The sequence below is a fragment of the Uloborus diversus genome, chromosome 5, assembly GCF_026930045.1.
Source record: "Uloborus diversus isolate 005 chromosome 5, Udiv.v.3.1, whole genome shotgun sequence".
Classification (NCBI taxonomy): Eukaryota; Metazoa; Arthropoda; class Arachnida; order Araneae; family Uloboridae; genus Uloborus; species Uloborus diversus.
In genome coordinates, this window is record NC_072735.1 from 82,659,736 (window position 1) to 82,680,016 (window position 20,281).

At 33.5% G+C, this 20,281-nt stretch overlaps 1 protein-coding gene across 1 annotated transcript in view; it reads left to right on the plus strand.

Moving 5' to 3' along the window:
- LOC129221883 (calpain-7-like) overlaps nucleotides 1-17,527 on the plus strand; it is a 73,107-nt gene extending 55,580 nt beyond the window's left edge. Inside the window, 5 exon segments of the mRNA XM_054856252.1 lie at nucleotides 1,315-1,390; nucleotides 2,676-2,884; nucleotides 5,273-5,412; nucleotides 10,050-10,142; nucleotides 17,330-17,527. Coding sequence (XP_054712227.1) covers nucleotides 1,315-1,390; nucleotides 2,676-2,884; nucleotides 5,273-5,412; nucleotides 10,050-10,142; nucleotides 17,330-17,474 — 663 coding nt within the window. The 3' untranslated portion in view covers nucleotides 17,475-17,527.
- The last annotated feature ends 2,754 nt before the right edge of the window (nucleotides 17,528-20,281 follow it).

Below are 20,281 nucleotides of genomic sequence, written 5' to 3' on the forward strand. Positions count from 1 at the left end.
CTCTATTTAGTGCATGTTTTTAACTATGTGTGTGAATATGTGCATGAAGAAAAAAACTTGTATTTTCAAAAGGATTGTGTAAATTGTAGTGATTATTAAAAAAGTTTCTTGTCATCGTCATTGAATGCGAAAATTTCTCAAATTCTTTCGTTATTGTATGTGTAAACTATAGGTTAGCACTTTTAAGCTAGGGATAAGGCAGAACTAGCCGGCATTTACTGACAACCCTGTTATGATATTCAGAGACAGCAGTCTTTGGATGTCATAACAAGGCTGTTGTTGCATGTTTGTAATTCTTGTCATGATTTCTTTTTTGTACAGCCATGTGTGAAAAATGGAATTTATTCATATTTTCTGTGTATTTTTCTGTAAAAAATTCAATTTTTAGCTGTAATTATTCTACTTAATGTTGACATTAGACTTTATGAATTTTGATATACACTAGGCATAAGCTATTTGCAAAGAAATTTGGGTACACAAATTCTAGAATTACCAGAAGTTCTTGTTTAGTTCAAAAATATGGAGCTGTGCAAGAAAAATAGCAAAACTGTTACTCAAAAAGGTACTCTAAATATATATTGAATTTTTGTGAATTAGCATTCTGTGTCACAGTTGAAAAGTAGAAAAACTTATACTTGAAGATATTCAAATATCTTCAAGTATAATGTAGTAAAATATATGTAGTAACTATCATTGAATCATCTTTATGTGTAACAGTTTTGCAATTTTTTCCATAAGTATCTCCGTTTTGATATTCTGAAGTAATCGGCTCTGTTGTTCCAAAATGTGTTAGAATGTTTTTTTAGAAAATTTGTGTCTTATTTTACATTACAATTAATGAATGTAAAGCTTTAGTTGGTGTACTTTTAGTTTTATTCCATTTTGAATTTGAATTGCTGCATTATTATAAATTATTTTGAATCTTGATGGCATCAGAAAATTGCTGACCTAGTTTTATTTGAATATGTTTTTAGTAACCCAGTTGTCCTTTTTGTTTTTACCCATAGTCATCATATACTGCACATAATTTTATCAAAATGCATAAAGCACAAAGTTTGATTATGATATTTGCTTATTGTCTAATTTTTATGAATTTTGTCTCCCATTGTTTATAATGCTACAAAATCTGGTATGAGTAGAACTTCACATTCTGTGAAAAATATGCAACTACAGTACTATCTCATTACTCAATAGTTTCATAAGTTTGAATTTTCTATTCTTTATATTACTGCTGTTTCACTGGTTTAAAAAATTTTGTTTGAAATTTGCACTCTGTAGTAGCAACCAAATTGAACTTAACTTCTTTTTTGTTAGGATGATTTTGCTGAGAATAAAGAGTTTATTGCCCTCCTTGTTTACAAAAATGGTGGACGAAAAGTGTATATGCCAAGTAAGTTGACTAATTTTGTAATATAAAGTGAGAAATAAGGTCTACAAACAGGCAGGGTCCCATGGGTCAGGGAAAACCTAAACTTGGGAGAAAATTTAATTTTAATCAAAAAAAAAGGTCAAAAAAATTATTAATTTTCTCAAAAACTGGGAATAGGGACTGGATTTTTTTTTTTTTTTTAAATCTTTGCATCATAAACTTCTGTTCGAAGGAGGTAATTATGTTTTTAGCCACTGCTATGTTCCTAGATAGAACAGTAGAGAACATTTACTTCGAGGAATACTAAAGGATATTATTTTGTTGTACTTGGTTTTTGTCTGTATTTTCATAATATGCTTCTAAAACAATTTCTTTACATTTTGTGCTATGCATTGACAAAGTCAACACTGTCGTCCAAAAAGGGTAAATGCTATAGATATTGGCTTGAAGATTTAAGTGCGGTACAAGTGCTACATTTCAATTTAGTTTTTTTGGGACATTCGTCCACCGTAATTTTGTACAAAATATTTTGTGAAGTCTTAGTAGCATTGAATGTATGCAAAATGTTTTCTCATCTTTAATGACAAGCTGAATGTTAACTTTAAATTTTGGTACTAGCTCAATGAAAAACTACAAAGAAAGTAAAAAAGAGTTACTTTGTTCAATATTGGATCATGCAAGCTTCATATAATTCATGAAGCTTCCCAATGGGCAAAAATTGTTGCAGGCTGGAATTTGAATTGCTTAATCCAGTCAATGTATATATTATATAAAAAAGTCCTGTAAGGTGTTTAGATTTTATCTTGTCAAAGAACAATAGTGCTTTTTCCACTCAAATTTTGCAAGTTTAGATGGATAAGAAATGTTTGTAATGCTGAAAGAGCATTTGAAATTTTAGCTAATGTGAAAATATTCTTGAATCTTCAAGTAAAGGTCTTCCCCATAGTGAAGCAAAATGCATAATTTCCAAAATTTTCACATGTCTACTGCTGTACTGATTTTTTTGAAAGAATTCTTTTCTATTAATAATATTAAAAATGAATATTAAAGTTCTGATGAAAACACCCAACAATATGTTCTTGCTTATGTTGCAATGGGAAAAAAAATGTTTATTTCATAACAAAAGCCACAAATTCGATAATCAAGCCTTGAATTTTGTAGAATATTTCCTGGAAAACCCTTGATAACCAGGTAATTTGGATGTAGTGGGAATAATATAGTTATCAGGTAATAGTGGGAACCATGTATGTATAAACAAGTTTTCTCCGAACAGTAGATTTTCATGATTTTTATATTTTCTTTTCAGATGAACCTGAACCCTATATAGATGGAGTTCGAATTAATAGTCCTCATTATTTATGCAAAATTCTGGTTCCCCAAGGAGGTACAACTCGCTACACGCTCGTTATGTCCCAGTATGAAAAGAGTAATACCATCTATTATACAATAAGAGCTTATTCCACTTGTCCTTTCACTTTGACAAACATTCAAAATGTTTTCAAATACAAGCAAGAAGTAAGTTTTATTTTCTTTTGTTGTTTATTGATTTCTGTTCTGTTTGTGTCTGTCTATCTTTATCCCTATCTCCAAACAGTCAGTCTGTCTGGAATTGAGAAAGGTACCATTAGATTCAGAACATTAAGAGCAAACTATTCCTCCTTGGTTCAGCCTTCTAGGCACGCCTTTATGTGTCAGAGATATTTATTAAAATCTTATGCATTAAAATTGAGATTTGTATTTGTTGAGATTCAGTTTGAGGACCAATTTGAGGCCAAAATGCCAAGGCTGCCAAATTTGGTAACACGTTGGCGAGTTCATTGCTGAATGCCAATCAGCCACTAAAAGAGGTGGCTTGGCATTTGGGATAGGCTCAGCTGAGCACTTGACAAGCGAAATGCTCAGTTTTCTGATTGAAATGAGCAGAGCTGCCCACTAATATAATCAGTGGCGGATACAAGGGGGGAGTCATGGGGGTCATGACCACCTCTAAACTGTCGACAACAGTATCCGTTCACATTTTTCAAGCACTTTATGCATGAAATGTAAATGATTGCTGTATCTTTTAATTCATTAATTGCACTGTGTGACACGAATTTTCTAACATGAATACTGTCATGTGTATTGAGTTACTTATTTAATTGTAACCAAAATTGCCAAATAACATGGGTATCTAACATGTCATGTTTCTTTGTTATAGCTTCTATAACATTTTCATGCACCCTCGCTTATAATGATATAAAAAGAATTTGATTCCATATATATTTCAATAACTAGAAGTATAAAACAGCCTATTAGTATATACTGTGAAAAATATCAGCTGCAACTGTTATTCTTTAATAGTATATTTTATTTCAATTAGAATTGTTGTGAGTTTCTGAAGTTTCAATACTTAATTTTTCTATTTACCTCTTATTCTGCAAGAAAATGATTCTTCCATCGTTACATGTAAAACTTGGTTTGACGAAAAATTTTATCAAATATAATTGGCATGATATAATTGGATAAAAATGATGAAGGATTTTTTTATTTGTAAAGTGTTTTTTTCTGAATTGAATGAAGATAAATTAAAAGAAGAAATTTTTGTCGACCCACAAATAAAATGCTTACAAAGAACAATAAACCACTATGAAAATCTCACCCAAAATGAACTATCGGCTTGATTGTCTTTAAAGGAGGTAGCTCAAAGATTTTTAGTCAGTTAAAATAACATTGAAAATTGAAATTTATTTCAAAAAGAATTGTTACGAAAATTTGAAACAATGGTGTGAAGAATGTCATTGAAGATACATGTCTTGCCTTCTCACTTGGATTTTTTCTCTCTTAATCTTGCAATGGTGAGTGATGAGCAAGATGAACGCTTTCATCAAGATATCAAATGTATTGAAGAACTTTACCAAAGAAATTGGAATGCAAAACTGTTGCAAAATTACTGTTGGTTTCTAATTCAAGAGGGTTACATGATTCACAAGAGAAAGAGTTAATTTTTCATCATTTCTTTTAAAGCATGTGACTTATTTTTCGACTCAATGATAAAACCTGTGCTGTTTCTCTTCACAATGTATGTATAAGTGTATATTGTTACTATATTTGCATTAAGTTTCAAAATATAAGTAGATAAACATGTTTAGATTTAAAAATTTCAGTGTTTAACCATTTATGAAATTTAATTTGTCATAAATTTAAAATGGTGTGTGTTACAGTAATTTAATTTATATATTTATATTTAGCTGACCGAACTTGACACAAATCAGTTATTTTTCTCAATTTATAGAAAAAAAGTAAAATTTTGTCACACAGTGTTATTTTTGAATGTAAATATTTGAACTACTACTTCGTTTCACCGCTTATGAAATTAATTTGAGACATTTATCCCCAACTAGGTGCCTTATTCCTGGGGGATTTGATCTTTTTATTGACCTCAGAACAGTTTTAGAATCGTACCCTAAACCGTTGGATTATTCACAGTGTGTGTAAGGACGGGGCATGGCGCCCCTTCCCTCCCCCCTTAAAATGGGTTTCTGTATCCGCCCCTGAGTATAATAAATATTTTTTATTGCCAGAGCATACCCACTTGACACAAATCGTATAAAGTTTTTATGTGATATTTTTTTTCCTTGCTGATTTTTTTCTTTTTTTCATGACTGTTACAAAAAGAACATTTAGTTTTTGTATCTATAAACTTATTGATTATTAAATGCATTAGATAAATTGTAATTTTAATTCACCATTTTTGAAATTATGAACAGCAAAAACTTGACCATATAAGAGAGTTTTAAAAGAAGATTCATGAATGAAGCCTTTTTTTTTTTTGACGATCTGTAATCCTTATACACATTTAAATTATTTTAAAATGTTATGATATAAGGGAGTATTATGCATTAAATTTTTGTTTTGCTATATTAGATTAAAAATGGTGAGTGGACCCATGAAACTGCTGGAGGATGTGGGAACCATAGTAGCTATAATAAAAATCCAATTTATCAAGTTTCTTTGCAATCAACTTGTGATGACAACACTCTTCTTATTGATCTCAAGGGGCCTAAGTAAGTATGTTGTTCGACTGAAAAACAGGGGGCAAGTGCAATATAAGAATGAAAATTTAAATTTCAAAAATACTAAAATTTTGCTATTTTGCTGAGTTAGTTACAGAATTGTAGTGTTAGTTGTAATCATAAAAATCATAAAATACTGATGTAGCATAAAATATAGTTTTTTTTTTTTTTTTTTTGCTTTGAGGCATAAAGGAATTTTTGTTAAGGCGCCATTTAGCTAATGAAAATAGAAGTAATCAGGATTTTTTTCTTATCATGTAAAGTCAGGGAATAGTTGGGAAATTTTGTGAAGAAACTGAATTGTTATCTCCTAAATTTCCCCTTCAGTGATAGGTGCCATTTTTCAGGTTGCCTGCTATGCAACAGTTTTTGTGTAAAACATTATTACGGAGAAAATCAAATGTTGCTTTTAATGAAAATTTCACTATTATGAATGATTAGCAAAGAAAGCTAATGTTTAGAATGCAAAACTATTGCTGTGATAGGTATTTGAAAAAAGTTATTATTAATTTGCATAACTTAAATAATGATGTCAGTTAAAGTTCTAGCCCCCCTCGTTTTTTTCCAGCATACTAAGAGAGTGATAAAAACTGGCATTCTAATAAGCATTCTGTTTCTCTCTACTTTGTCTTCGTTATTTTTATCTGACAGCAGGTGTTACTGACTTGACTGTTATTAGACATTTTTATTTTCCTTCCAGTGTTCCTGAGCCAAAATTTTGTGCCATCCATAAGCAATATAATTTTTGGTACCTATTCCTATGTTTGCAATCAGAAACATACTTCTTTTGCTATAAATTTCAAAAAGAAATCGCGAAAATTAAATAGAGATTCTATTTTTGATCATTTTTAGTTCCTTATTTAACGTAAAAAAAATATTGTTGTCTCAAGAAATTTTTCTTTCAAATTAAGTTTTCATTTTGCTCACCCATAAATCACTTTTGACTAGTTTCTTTCTGACAACATAAATATGCATGTTTGCACATTCATTAGTATGAGGGGGTACAATGTAGATCTACACTGGTGTCCAAAAGTTAAGCATAATTCATAAAATGCGAGAAAAATCTGTAAATTTTCGTAAAATTATATAAAGTTACTTATGGAGATTCATGGGTTGAAGAAGAAACAATATGTTTATGCAAAATAGTATAGTCGATGGTGTCGTGCGAATTAGGTGCGCGTTTCGGAATGTGGATAAAACAGCTCGCACGCTTTAGAGAGTTCAGGCGCGTTTCATGCAATTGCTGTACCAAGAAACAATGGATCTGGTGAAACAGAACTAATAATGGCACAAAGACGCCAATTGGACATGTTTGCGAAAGGAGGAATCGTTGGAATGCTAGAATCTGGACGATCACAAACTGAAGTGTCTCGTATTCTTAATGTGCCTCAGTGTATAATCTCGAGACTGTGGCAGAGGTTTTCAAATATGCGAGATGTTACCGCCGACCAGTACCAGGTCGACCAAGAGTCACAACCGCAAGCCAAGATCGTTTTCTGGCAATTTCTGCACGACGTCATAGGGACAGCTGTGCCAGAGAACTGGGTTCGGCGCTCAGTGCCGTCACAGGAATAACAATTTCGAGGCAAACTGTTTACAGGAGACTCAATCATGTTGGTCTGTGTGCCAGAAGACCAGCAGTTTGCATTCCTCTCACATCAGCGCATAAATGCACTCGTTTAAACTGGAGCTTGCAACATCGGCATTAGAGCCTGGGACAGTGGGCTAATGTGATGTTCAGTGATGAGTCCCGCTTTACTCTACAGAGTGGTTCTCGTCAGGTAACAATCTGGAGAGAAAAGGGGACTCGTTTCCAACCGCAAAACATAAGAGAAAGACATCACTTTTCATCAGCAGGAGTAATGGTGTGGGCGGACATTATGTGGCCGCACCGACCTCCATATTTTTGAGACAGGCTCAGTCACTGATCAAAGATATAGAAACGAGGTTATTGAGCCTTATGTTCGCTTGTTTCGAGGTTCTGTTGGTCCTGAGTTCATATTCATGGACGATAACGTGCCATGTCACCGAACAGCTGTGGTTGATGACTTCTTTGAATCAGAAAATATCCAGCGAATGACGTGACCTGTGAACTCCCCTGATCTGAACCCTATCGAGCATGTCTGTGATATGCTCGGGAGACAACTTGCAGCCCGTTCGCCCCCACCAAGTTCCGTTCCGGAGCTAAAAAGAGCTCTCCAGCATGCTTGGAACTGTTTAAGCCCACAACTCATCTACCACTTCATAGAAAGTATGAGTAATCGTTGTGCAGCGTGCCTAGCAGTCAGAGGTGGCCATACACACTATTGAACTTCAGCATCATCTTTTAAAGAAAAATTTTTGTACAAAGATTAAACTCCTTCATATGCCTAATTTTCATTTAAACTATTTTTTGGGATGATAAAAGTAAATATTACCGTTTTTTTGAGTAGTTTCCTTATTTTGTAACCGTATTGCATTCGCATATCACGTTTCCCCCTATTTCGATGTATATTTCTCACATTACTCACATAAATAACAATTATGCTTAACTTTTGAACACCAGTGTACTTCTATGTGGTATACTCTGGCATGGGCGGATTTATGGGAGGTCAGAGGGGGGCAATGCCCCCCCAGTTTTGGGAGGACTTTATGTAGTAGCAACACATCTTCCAAAAATTAAAAAAAAAAAATCATTATTTTTTCGTTTTTGAACAGTTTAGAAGAGCATGGGTGAATTTATAGGGGGGGGGGCAAAGGGGACAATGCTCCCCAGTTTTGGGAGGAGTTTATATAGTAACAACTTATCTTCCAAAATCTTATAACAAAAAAAAATCATGATTTTTTCTTTTTTGAAAAGGAAATTAAAGTTTATTTTTTCTTTTAAACTTAAAATAGCCATTTCTTACAAAGTTTGAACAATACTGTACAAGTGTATAATCTACTACTCAATTTCAGAGGCTGGAAAGTGCAAATTATTGATAGGTTCTAAAATCCCTGAAAAGATTGGCGCAGTATAGCCTACAAGGGCTCTTGAACCAAAACCCCAATCTAACCAACCAAACCTTGAAAATATTAGACAAGTCTTGGAAACTCCTAAGCAAAGTGTGCTTCAATTTTATTTCTTATCAAGTGTATAAATTAAGAATTGTTCAAGTGGGTAGTATGTTACTCTCTTGATACCTATTCTCTAAATCTGTGCACCATTTCTTTTAAAGTATTAACTTGCATCACAAAGCACTTTTAAAGCGTAAAACTTAAAAAAAAAAAAAAAAAAATTGCCTATTATTTCCAATTAACCCTTATAAGACTTCAAAATGCAGAATTTTATATCCATTTTAGATAATTTCCTCCGGGGGAGTAACCCCCGGTCCCCCTAAAACTGGAGATATTCTATATCCCACTTAAAAGGGAGCACTGTGTTACTCTCTTAATACCAGCCCCCTCTCTTTTAAGGTCAATTTAAAAAGGACAGCATGATTACACACAGTAATGAAAACGACACATAAAAAAGTAAAGAATGGCCTTACGCATCACAGAAAACAGACAAAAACATGGGAAGGGGGGGGAGGGCAATTAAAAATGTTGCTCCAAAAAAAAAAAAAAATCCTGCCCCCCCAGGAACTCAGTCCTAAATCCGCCTATGTACTCTGGACAATGTCTAGTGTGACAAAATGATCCAAGCCCATAGCCAGGATTTTGTTTCGGAAGGATGGGGGGTCATAAATTTTCGACAAAAAGAGGAAAAAGTCTCCTGTTGGTATGAGTTTTGAAGCATATTGCACTAGACATATGGCAATGTGGGGGGGGGGGGTCCTAGTTGAAGTTCGAAAAACGAAATCATTTTTGACGCCTTTTTTATAGCATGTAAAACTTTGAAATTTTCTGGGTGTGGGGAGATTCTGACCCCCCCCCCCAGCTGGCTATGGCCTTGAAATGATTGACAACTCTGGCATCAGATCCAGCTCTCAATAGAAATGTTTGAGGATTCTGCATTGGAATGCCAGTGAATTTTCACAGTCAAAGGGATTTGAGCTTCTTCATTCTTTAAATATCTATGACAATCTACTTTTGGATAAAGGCATTCAATCTAATATGCTTAATGCGACTTTTGTTTTCGGGTGCTACTTTGGAAAGTATCTGTGTTACCTTGAAAACAAAATGTTATCCAAATCCAGGGTTGCATCTGTATATCCCTCTGGGATCAAGTCTTTATTAGAATTGAGTGGATTGGGAAGACACACAATGGCCTGTCTAAGGGGTTCTTAACATACCTAAATTTTTAGGCTTAATTCTGTCAAAAATAAAGATTTTTTTATCTGCCTTGATCTTGAACATAAAGTCAACACAGACGAAAATATACACAAAGCATACAAAACTTTAAATTCTTGCTACCCAAAAGAAGTATGATTGCGAGCTCTTAATGGAAAATTTCACAAATGCCAGAGCGGGTGTTCATTGTGAGTTTTTCTCTGGCATTTACACCCATTGGCCCTAATGTAACAGCATTTGATGGTGAAATTGCAGCCATCCATAAAGCTCTGCTACATCTGCTCTACTTTCTATTTTCATGAGTAATGTATGAAATGCTGGGGTTTCTAGATACTTTGTGAAGAATTGCAAATTTAATATGTTTCATTTTTATTTAGGCAATATCATGTGGGCTTTGACATAGTTACTGTTACCGTTAATAACTCAAGCAGTCCTGGATATTTCTCTCGAAAATCTTCTGGTTCTTTCAGGTTTGTATCCTATGCAATCAAGAGAAACATGTTTTATTATTTTCTAGAAACAAATTATATATATATATATATATATATATATATATAATGATCAAAATTGATTTAAAATATTCTACATTTAAACAGCGCAATGTTGCAGCTAAAGTAGTTAAATGTATTGAAAATATAGTAAAGTGTGTAGTTTCACATACACGGGTAGCACAGAAATAAGTGTATGTAGCAACGAAGATAAACAACAATAACAACAAAAATGAACATGGAACGTTAAAAAATAAACTAGGAACATTGAAAACAAGAATTGATGAAATCATGGGTATTAAACTGCTGGTTTACGAAGAGCTGGAGCAGCTGGCATATTAAATATTCTGCAAGGTTTCTGTGCGGGTCAGTATCATACATGCAGCAATATTGATTAGAAGTAAAAGTATATGTATTTGAATTAACGAACAAATATATGTAGCTACTTATAAGGCTTAATATAGAAGGCAGGAAAATTATCAAACGTTATATATGCTTATTTTTTGTATATATGCAATAAATTTTATATATGTAAATAGTATGCTTATTAGTAATATGCTGTCATGTATTACCAACCCCCCAGCTCTGACCTGCAAAATAAAAAGAAAAAGTTACATACCACATGATTTCAAACATTTCGTCGACAACAATGTCTATGTCTAGGTATCCATTTGCCAGAGACGAAAATCCGATGCCACGCCAATCGAACAGGTCGCTGGGGCAGGGCATCCAAAAAGCACCTTCCTGTCGAAAGGATTTCAGCACTCTTTATCATCAAAGTTACCCAGTTACACTGTTGCCAAATTGCAGTTGTTTGGGTGGAAACTAATATATATATATATATATATATATATATATATATATATATATATATATATATATATATATATATATATAAGGACCATTTATTGAACTTTAGATACAGTAATAAATATTTTATAATTAGCTGAATAAGACAAATGAAAGAAAATCCCGAAAGTAACCCCCCCTATTTTCAAAACAAAACTTGTTGATTTCAGAAGGGGGGGGTTATAATCAAGATTTTTCAGAAAAGTTAGTGAAAATAATTGCTTTTAGTAGTATTAATTTTAGAGTACAGAAAAGAAATAATAAGTAAATAAGAGTTACTATTAATGAAGAAAGAGAAATTAATTAATAAAAACTTGTCATAATTTTTTAGTAGTAATAAATTGCATGAGGGTGCACTTTTTTTTTCGAAAGAAAGGATTTTGCACCTTAAGTTGGCAAAACCCATATAATTTATCGCTTGAAAATTCATTATGTACTGAAAGTAATAAGGTTACATTAAAAGAATTAAAATCTTAATGTTCTTGTTTCAGAAAAGAAGCGAAAATCGCAATCACGGCCGTAAATTCGTTACGAAGATTGTAATTTCGAAAACTGAGCTTTACAAAAATCGCGAACGCAAACACAGACAAATCTCTTACTCGATTTAGTAAAGTTTACATTTCTGATGGTCCTAAACTCGTTCAATTACATTATTTCTCCTTTAAAAAAGGTTATTTTTAAGTTTCATGCTACTTTTTAAGCAACACGTTTCCAAAATGGCGTCACGTTTTCAAAATGGCGCCGTGTTGAAGATCGTTCAGTTTCACAAATCAGAACAAAAATGCTCCTTCCAAATGGAATAAAAAGCAGTACAACCGTATAAAGTTCTTTTGTAATACTTATGAACAAAAAAAAAGGGTTCCCTTGCATCAAAAGGAGTCTAGACATTTTGGAAGGAATAAACTATGGAGACCATTTTTGTTTTCTTTAAATCATTGTGTTTTCTTTCTTTCTTTTTTTTTTTAGAAAAGCAAAACTGCACATGGAGGGGGAAACTAAACCTTTGTAAATGCTCTCCAAGTAAAGCAGAAAATGTTATCCTTTTTTTGCAGGGAGTGGCAAATGAAGATGATCGGAAAAGTTTCAGGTGAAGGGGGGGGGGGTATATTCAGGATTTTAAAGTGATTTCACTTTCCACAAAACAAGGGGGGGGGCTATAATCGATAGGGGGGTTACTTTCGGGATTTTACGGTAATTAATTAATAAGTTAATTATGAATGGGGACACAGCAGTGAATGTTAGGTTTTCGATTCTTTTGATTATAAAAAATTTTGCAAAGCTGAACGAGTCTATCTGACGTTCTCCACAAGGGGGAGAAGTGTTCTTGGTGTTTTCATCCGTAAACAAACCAGAAAACTGAGAGAAAAAAAGTGGGGTCTAGCCCCTATGTAGCCCCTCTACACAGAGGTAAGGCTGCATACGACTGGATTTACCTGCTATCCCTGAAGTCACCAGTTTGAGGCAACGACTACCCCCGGTACCACGCAGCCATCGGCGCGGTTGACACACCTTGGCTTAGGGGTTTTCGTCTGAAATTTGGTAAGTGTAATGAGGTAGGGAAAGGAAGAAAAATCACTCCCCGCCAACATTCTGGTTGAGCAACTGGGGGGTCACTACTCCGCCCAAGAGCTCGCCCCGAACTGACCACACAGCAAGCCACCCCCCCCACCACAACAAGGTAAACAAACATGGGGGGGGAGGAGTTTTTTTTTTGAATAAGTATGGAATCATAAAACAAATTTCAGAAAATGCTTCAAAAATTATTTAGTTTTAATTATTTTCTTAGTCATTCAAATTAGTAATAAGTAACACACTCACACACAGACACCCAATGTTTTATAATGGGAATTCTTTTTTTAATTATTTCCCGTCCCTCCCTGTTACTCATTTGGCATTTTTGAAGGGGTGAAAAATATTTTGAATGATGTTTGGTAGAGCTATGCGCTAAAAAACAAGGAAATCATTTATTATTTCATATTTTCAAAGTTATTGTAAGGGTTTTGAATCGTGTTTTAGTTTAGTAGTTGCTTTTGTTTTATGCATATAGAAGATGAGAAATCTTTAATTTTTAAAACATGCATTTAGTTACAAAATAAAAAATGAAATAAATGTGTCATTTATGTATGCAGTCTACGTTTGTTATAACAACGCCTTTTGAACTCACAACATTATCCCTATAACCCTAATACACAAGATATTGCATACATTTTGGTAATCTTTGAAAATACTGGAATATCTTTTACAAGTTTCGATCCATTTTAAAGGAGAATCAAGGAACCGAAAAAATTATAGATTAGGACTCGACTGATGCATTGGCGCCGATGGTTCAACAATTTAGCCATCGGCATCGGCGGCCGATGCTAACTTGCGGGAAACATCGGCCCATCGGTCTTAAAAAACATCGAAAAGCCGATAGAATAGGCCGATGTGTTTGAAAAAAAAGGATCTTTGCTGTTTTACTTTTTAACAAAGTAAATGGAGTTGTTGTTTTCATATAAAATTATTTACTTAAATTTCAGTATGAATTTCTATTTTTAGTCATCCCGAGAGGAGTTTTTAATACTACATTCAGGTACCGAACAAGTTAATTATTGCGTTGTTTCTTGCAGCAGGATGTACGTATGTATCTGTCATAAGTCATTACTCAAAAATGATAATCTGTAGAAGGTTAAAGTTTCGTATGTGGGGTCTGCGGACGTTCCAGTTGTGCACTTCCCTTTTTGTTTTCGATCGGGTGTTCTGAAAAGCCTGTTTACTCATTTTTTGTGGCTATTAATTATTTATTTCAAATCAAAACTAATATAGCGTCTCAAACTGACGATCATTTGGTGATATATTGCCGAATTGGAGACCATGGAAACAAATATGAGATGGCGAAACCGATTTTTGTGTCATTTTATTAGATTTTCATTGAACCGGCGATAATTTTTTATTTTTCGATATTTGTAATATGAATCACAGTAATGCAGTCTTTTCTGTATCGCTTCGGCAGAGTTACAAGTTTGGGGACCGTCGAAATACATTTTGGGGATCACAGAAGTTGTAAAACATTTATCATTCGCATTTTTGTAACTCCTTCGGTGACCCTATGGTTATGAGGCCTCTCGTGCAATTGCAACATTTGCTATATTTTAAATCCGCCATTGCACGTCAAAACAAACTCGGGTGCAAGTTTTGAAAGGGTTTTCTGCTCAATGTTTATGATTATTTTGAACTCTATTTTTACGACTATTTTTTGAATTTCCGAGAACACTTGCGTGCCCCTCCTCCCACCCCCTCAATTTCCGAAATTAAACTCTAGTTGTACTTCTGAGTTGTTTAAAACTAACACCATTCATAAAATTGGACATTTTTTTTTTTCAAACTTTATCTATTGTTTAGAAAGAATTTAGGGCATTAATGTAAGAAATTGATTAAAGACGTTTTGAATGGTGACATAATTCGGAAATCAAAGGGACTTTTGAATTTAATTTTTTTTCGGAAGTGCTGAAGTACATTCAGAAACTCTTCCGAGGCGTTGGTGGTAGCTGTTATGTTCTAAAAAAATGAGGCAGAGGTTGGGGCCAAAGTGTGAGTTACTCCAAAATCAGAGGGTGACCCCCCTAACCCTACCTCGTCGTTTCAAGCATTTCTTAAATATTTAGCGATTATTTATTTTGGTCAAGAAATGTCATTCTGCGTATTTCTCATACTTGTTTCACCTATATTTCGTAAATTGCAATCTATTTGCATCATTAATAGCAATTGATTTTTTTTTCTGTTGTAAGTAACTATTTTTATGTATTTATATAAAATCAAATGAATAAGTTATTTTCGTTTTTTATAGAAAAGTTTCAAGGATTTTCTATTATGCAATTTTTCAAATTTCAGAAAATTATTGTTAAATTGAAAAAATTTAATTTGAACTTGTTTGTTAAGTTTCATAAAAGATTAAACAATCAAATTGTTCAATACTATGTGTGCAAACATCAGATCAAGTAGTATATGTATTCAGTTATTAACTTGGTTTAAATATTGAGTTTGTTTATTGTACCTGCGTTGTAAGAACCTTGCTCTTTTCATGGCTATTTTTTTTTTCAGCAAAATGTATGTCACTGTTATAGCTTTTATGAAAAATGCAAACTTTTCTATTCATAAATTTTAAATAAGTATAAAAATATTACTATTTTGATTTAATATTGTAATTTATCTGTTACCTTTTTTGTTTAATTTGATGACTAAAAAATGTCTACGTGCAATCTTTCCTCTTTAATTGCATAATTTGTTGACAATTTCATAGTTCTATTCTTATTTTTTTTATTTTTTTTGAATGATTAAACAACGTAATTTAATTTTTTAAACTATGTTTAGTGTGCCTAAATCCATACATTATTACAATATCTTAGTTATATGCTCAGTTAAAAAAAAAAAAAAAACAAATCAATTGGTTATTAAACAGTCTCTTTGTTTTTCTTCCTTCTTTTTTTGGCTATTGTTCTTCCTCTTTCATCATACAGCAGTCAAAAAAGGAGAAACGTAACTACACCCTATACAGATTGTACATAGTACGATGCAAAAGTTGGGGGACAAGCTGTATAAAATCTTACCCAGAATAGTTCACATTACCGAAGCACATTCACCTTCGAAAGGTCGCCTTAAGGGACTATGTACTTCTGCCAGTGTTCATATAACTTTTGGAAACACTCCTGGAAGCCATTTTTCGCTACCTTCTATGATGCAGCTTCATCTTCTTCTGACAGAAAAAAGCAGCGTCTATGCAAATGTTTTTTTTTTTTTTTGCTGGGAACAGGTAAAAGTCACACGGAGCTAAGTCCGACGAAACCTTATGTTATTTGTTTGTCATATCAGAGTATTGACCAATCGAACCATCCTCAAAATGAAATTCGCCTTCTTCCCCACGATGAACTTAAAGCAGCAGCGCGAGAGGCCTTACAGGAATTTGCGAAAAATGTCTTCCAGGAGTGCTTCTAAAAGCTATACGAACGTTGGCAGAAGTGCATAATCGTTCAAGGTGACTATTTTGTAGATAGATGTATGCTTCGGTAATGTGAACTATTCAGGGTAAGGTTTTATACAACTTGACCTTGAACTTTTAGATCATACTACGTACGTATGAGTTTTCAATTTACTATTTCGTAACGTTTTTGAGTGACGCAAGTTTACGCGCATGAAGACATCACAAGAGAATTTGCGATAAAACTAAGGAGGCTTTCAAAATGGATATTTGGTTATCTATATGTTCTTAGGTACATATTGTATGTACAGATGTGCCGAAAAAACTTGTGAAGTATAAATTTGGTGATAGTAAAATAGAAATTTAGGTCAAAATCTGATTTTTTTTTTTGTGATTACAATTCTTCATTTGTAGAAAGGAAGTAAAGTGAAATGAATAAATGATCCTTTAAATCCCTGACAATCTTATCAATTTATTTCTGTTTGATTTTTTTTTTTGCCATCGGCAGTCGGCCATTTGGAGGAAAACAATCGGCCATCAGCCATCTTTAAACAATCGGCCAACAATCGGCATCGGCCCATCGGCCAAAAAATGCCATCGGTCGAGCCCTATTATAGATAACTATGGATACAAAGTAAAGAATACTACTCTGAAGTACACATAACTTTAAAACAATACATTTAGCAACAAAACAGCTTGAAAAATATTTCACAGAAATTAGTTGTTTTTTAATCTAGAGATTATATTTTAATCTGTCTAAGAATTTTTTTCAGACTATTTTTTTTTTCCTTGTATAGATATAGTGTTGAATCTTTTTACTTTTTAAAAACTTTTTCCAAAAAAAAAATGCTTCCTACTGTTTATTGTTTTTCTATGCTTCTCATCAATTCTTTCACCCTTTCATCATTAAAAATATCCTATCAGTGGAAACATTTTACCTCTAGAAGCATGAAGCTGTTAAATGTTAGTTTTCTTATAGGTAGTATTAAAAATTACTTAAAGATTAAAATTAAATTGGAACTTAATTTTTGACGTTATATTGTTATAGACAATTCAGTTTGGACTTTCAAATGTACATTAAAATAGCATTGCACATGCAAAATAGCAAACAGGACTATGTGCATCGGTTGCCATAACGGAAAGGCCCCAGAAATGGAAGGGCGTTCTAAAGAGTGTTGACTGTATTTTTTAATAGTTTAAAGCAGTTTAATTTATTAAATTATGGAAAGAATTGAACTTTTTATAGCTAACCTATAGTAAAACTTGTATCACAAAAATTTTCGAAAATATTGGTGCATAATGATGTTTTTGAATTTTATCAGAACTGGTTGAAATTTCTTCTCTAAATGTCTTTTCCTCCCAACAGATCTGGTTTTACAATTTTAGAGATTGCAGACGTACCTGTTGGAGTGTATAACATCATACCCAGCACTTACTCGCCTGGTCAGAAAGGGCCATTCTTTCTCACTGTCCAAGCATCCTGTCCCATTAAAGTGTCACGCTTAAAATAATTTTAGATTTATTGATTGTTATCTGTAAATAAAAGTTGATTTTTGTTTACAAAGAGAGCGTGTTCTTTTTCTTGAAAATTGTTAATATGACTACTATTTAATAACATGTAAAGGGTTTTTTTAGAGGTAGAGAACTTTAGGTTCAAATAAAACACAGTTAAATGTTGTTAATTGCCATGAATGTTTCTTTATTCAAAAGATGATCATTTGCCATTTTTATTTAAATATGATTTCTGGCATATATCCACCTTGGCTGATTCGGAGAAAGTCTAATTGGAAAGTCCAATTTTCTCACTTTTTGGAGCAATAGAGGCCGTATGTCAGTAATAAGATGGCGAATGTTCTCTTCCAAGGCGTCAATTGTCTGTGGCTTATCGGTGTAGACCAAAGACTCCACATAGCCCCACAAAAAGTAGTCCAGCGGTGTTAAATCGCATGATCTTGCATGCCAATTCACGGGTCCATTACTCGAAATTATTCGTTCACCCAACGTCTCTTTCAATAAATCAATTGTGACACGCACTGTGTGGCATACTGCACTGCCTTGTTGTCTATTCATGATGAAATGGCAAACTGAACTGAACACTAAACAAGTGACAGCTATCAAAATGGCACACATATCAAACAATGTGGCCAACTTAAAGTTCTATACCTCTAAAAAAACACCCTTTATTATAAATATGCATTGGTTTCAGCAACTTTTTCTCTGAACATTCTTCACAAGGGAATTATTTGAGAAATATTTGAATAAGTATTATCTTTACTAATAATAAAGCTGAAAGTCTGGATTTCTGTCTGGATGTCCTGATATCTGGATGTCTGTGACACACATAGTGCCTAAACCGTTCGGCCGATTTTCGTGAAATTCCGAGCAGAATTAGTTTGTAGCATGGGGGTGTGCACCTCGATGTGATTTTTCGAAAATTCAATTTTGTTCTTTTTCTGTTCTAATTTTAAGAACATTTTATCGAACAAAATATTATAACAATTACCATAACGTGGACTAGCAAATTACCATAATGTGGACGAGCAAACTACCATATGCGACCATGAACGAGCAAATTGACGAGAAATTCATCATCCATTATTTGTAAATATACAGGCGAACGAAATGACCTTTTAATACTCTACTACGGGCATGGCTGTGCAGGTACCACTAGTATTAAATAACGCACTGTAAGTTACCTGCCCAAACAAGTCCGAGGCAGAACTATGAGCAAATGCTGACTGTCCAGTCGCAAAACCCGGAGACTGCAGTTTTGCCTTTGTTTTGGGCTTATCAGTCTGGAATTGCTATAACCGAGCTGGAGGCAGGTAATCTCAGTTTCAATGAGAGGACATCTGCCTCCAGCTCAATTATGACTATTCCAGACTGATGCATCTATAACAAGGACTTGACTGCAGTCTCTGGATGTTGGTATACTCTTTGTAGTTTTATCTTAGCCCTAGCTTGGAAATGGTAACTTACAGCTTATTACCTAAAGTTTTTGCCTTCAGTTTATGAGTTGAACCTCACTAAACACTGTTGCTTTCAAATTCTTTCGGATGTGCTAAATTTAGCTACATGTTTGAATGTAATTTCTGCTTTAGTTAGAGAACATCTGCTTCCAGCTCGGTGATGTGTATTTCTGACTGGTGAGCCCAAAACAATGGTGTAATGGTTTCTAGTTGTCATAATAGAGCTGTTGTTATATGCTTGTATTGTTTTAAGTGTTTTTATTCCTGTTACCATTGCTTACTTTCTAGCTAGAGAAGTGTTTGAGACCAAAAATCTAAGGAACTTTTTCATATGTAAAAAGCCAGAAATGCATAAAAAATCATATGAAGATGACAAGAAATACATCAGCTCAGTTCTCGTAAGTTCCCATGAAAATCCAGCCATGTCTGCAACTAGTAATTTTACTAAATGCCATCAAGCTGCCTTCAAAAATTTTCTGGAATCAAATATGCCTTTCGTGAGTAATATAAGCACTTCATCAAGTAGCGGATAAAAAAAATACTCTGCTCATAAGATTAAAGCATTCTGAAAGCGAATATTTTTCCATAGGCGCAAAGTTAAAGGTACTCGTTGAATCAAATAATTTCCCTGGATAATCCAATAGGATGTCTGATTTTGTAAATATTTTTGCTGGGAAAAATTTTGAATAAGTTAAAAAATAATAACAATAAATGAAATAACACTTTCAATAGACAAAACAGGAAGATTTCTATGGACATTTTTGGTGGCATCCGAGGTAAAAAGTGGATGCTTCCATAAGGTTTGCGAATGCAAAGGTAATACTTCTCTCAATTACACAACAGTCAAATGCAGTCCATGGGCAAAGAAATAATAGGCCTTTTGAAATTCTGAGTGGTAAGTGGGGATTATAATGTTTTTATAGTTTGGTAAAGGGGGGGAGAAATGAAAGTGTTCTAAAAACAAAGCAAGTTTGAGCAAGCTATCACCAATTGTTGACTTTTCCAAAATTTAATCTAGAGAAAGGGTGCCAAAACAGATTGTTATTTAAGTTTGAAGTTACTTGAATTTTTAAAATTTTCGTCCATATTTATTATATAAACATGTAGTAAATAACTATATTGATAAAAGTCGAAAGCAGCGTTTAAAAGCACAATTAAAAGTTTAAAATGCAAACATGTTTCAGAGGCAATAGCTTCCTTCCTCAGTGCAAAGTAAGCAAATGGGATGGAATGCGGTCATAGGAGAGTTTAAATTCAAAAGGGGGTGCTGAGACATGATTTGACGTGTCAGAAAATGTAAATTTGAACCCATCAATTAAGTTTGGAGATTAATGCGGAACCGCAAAAGA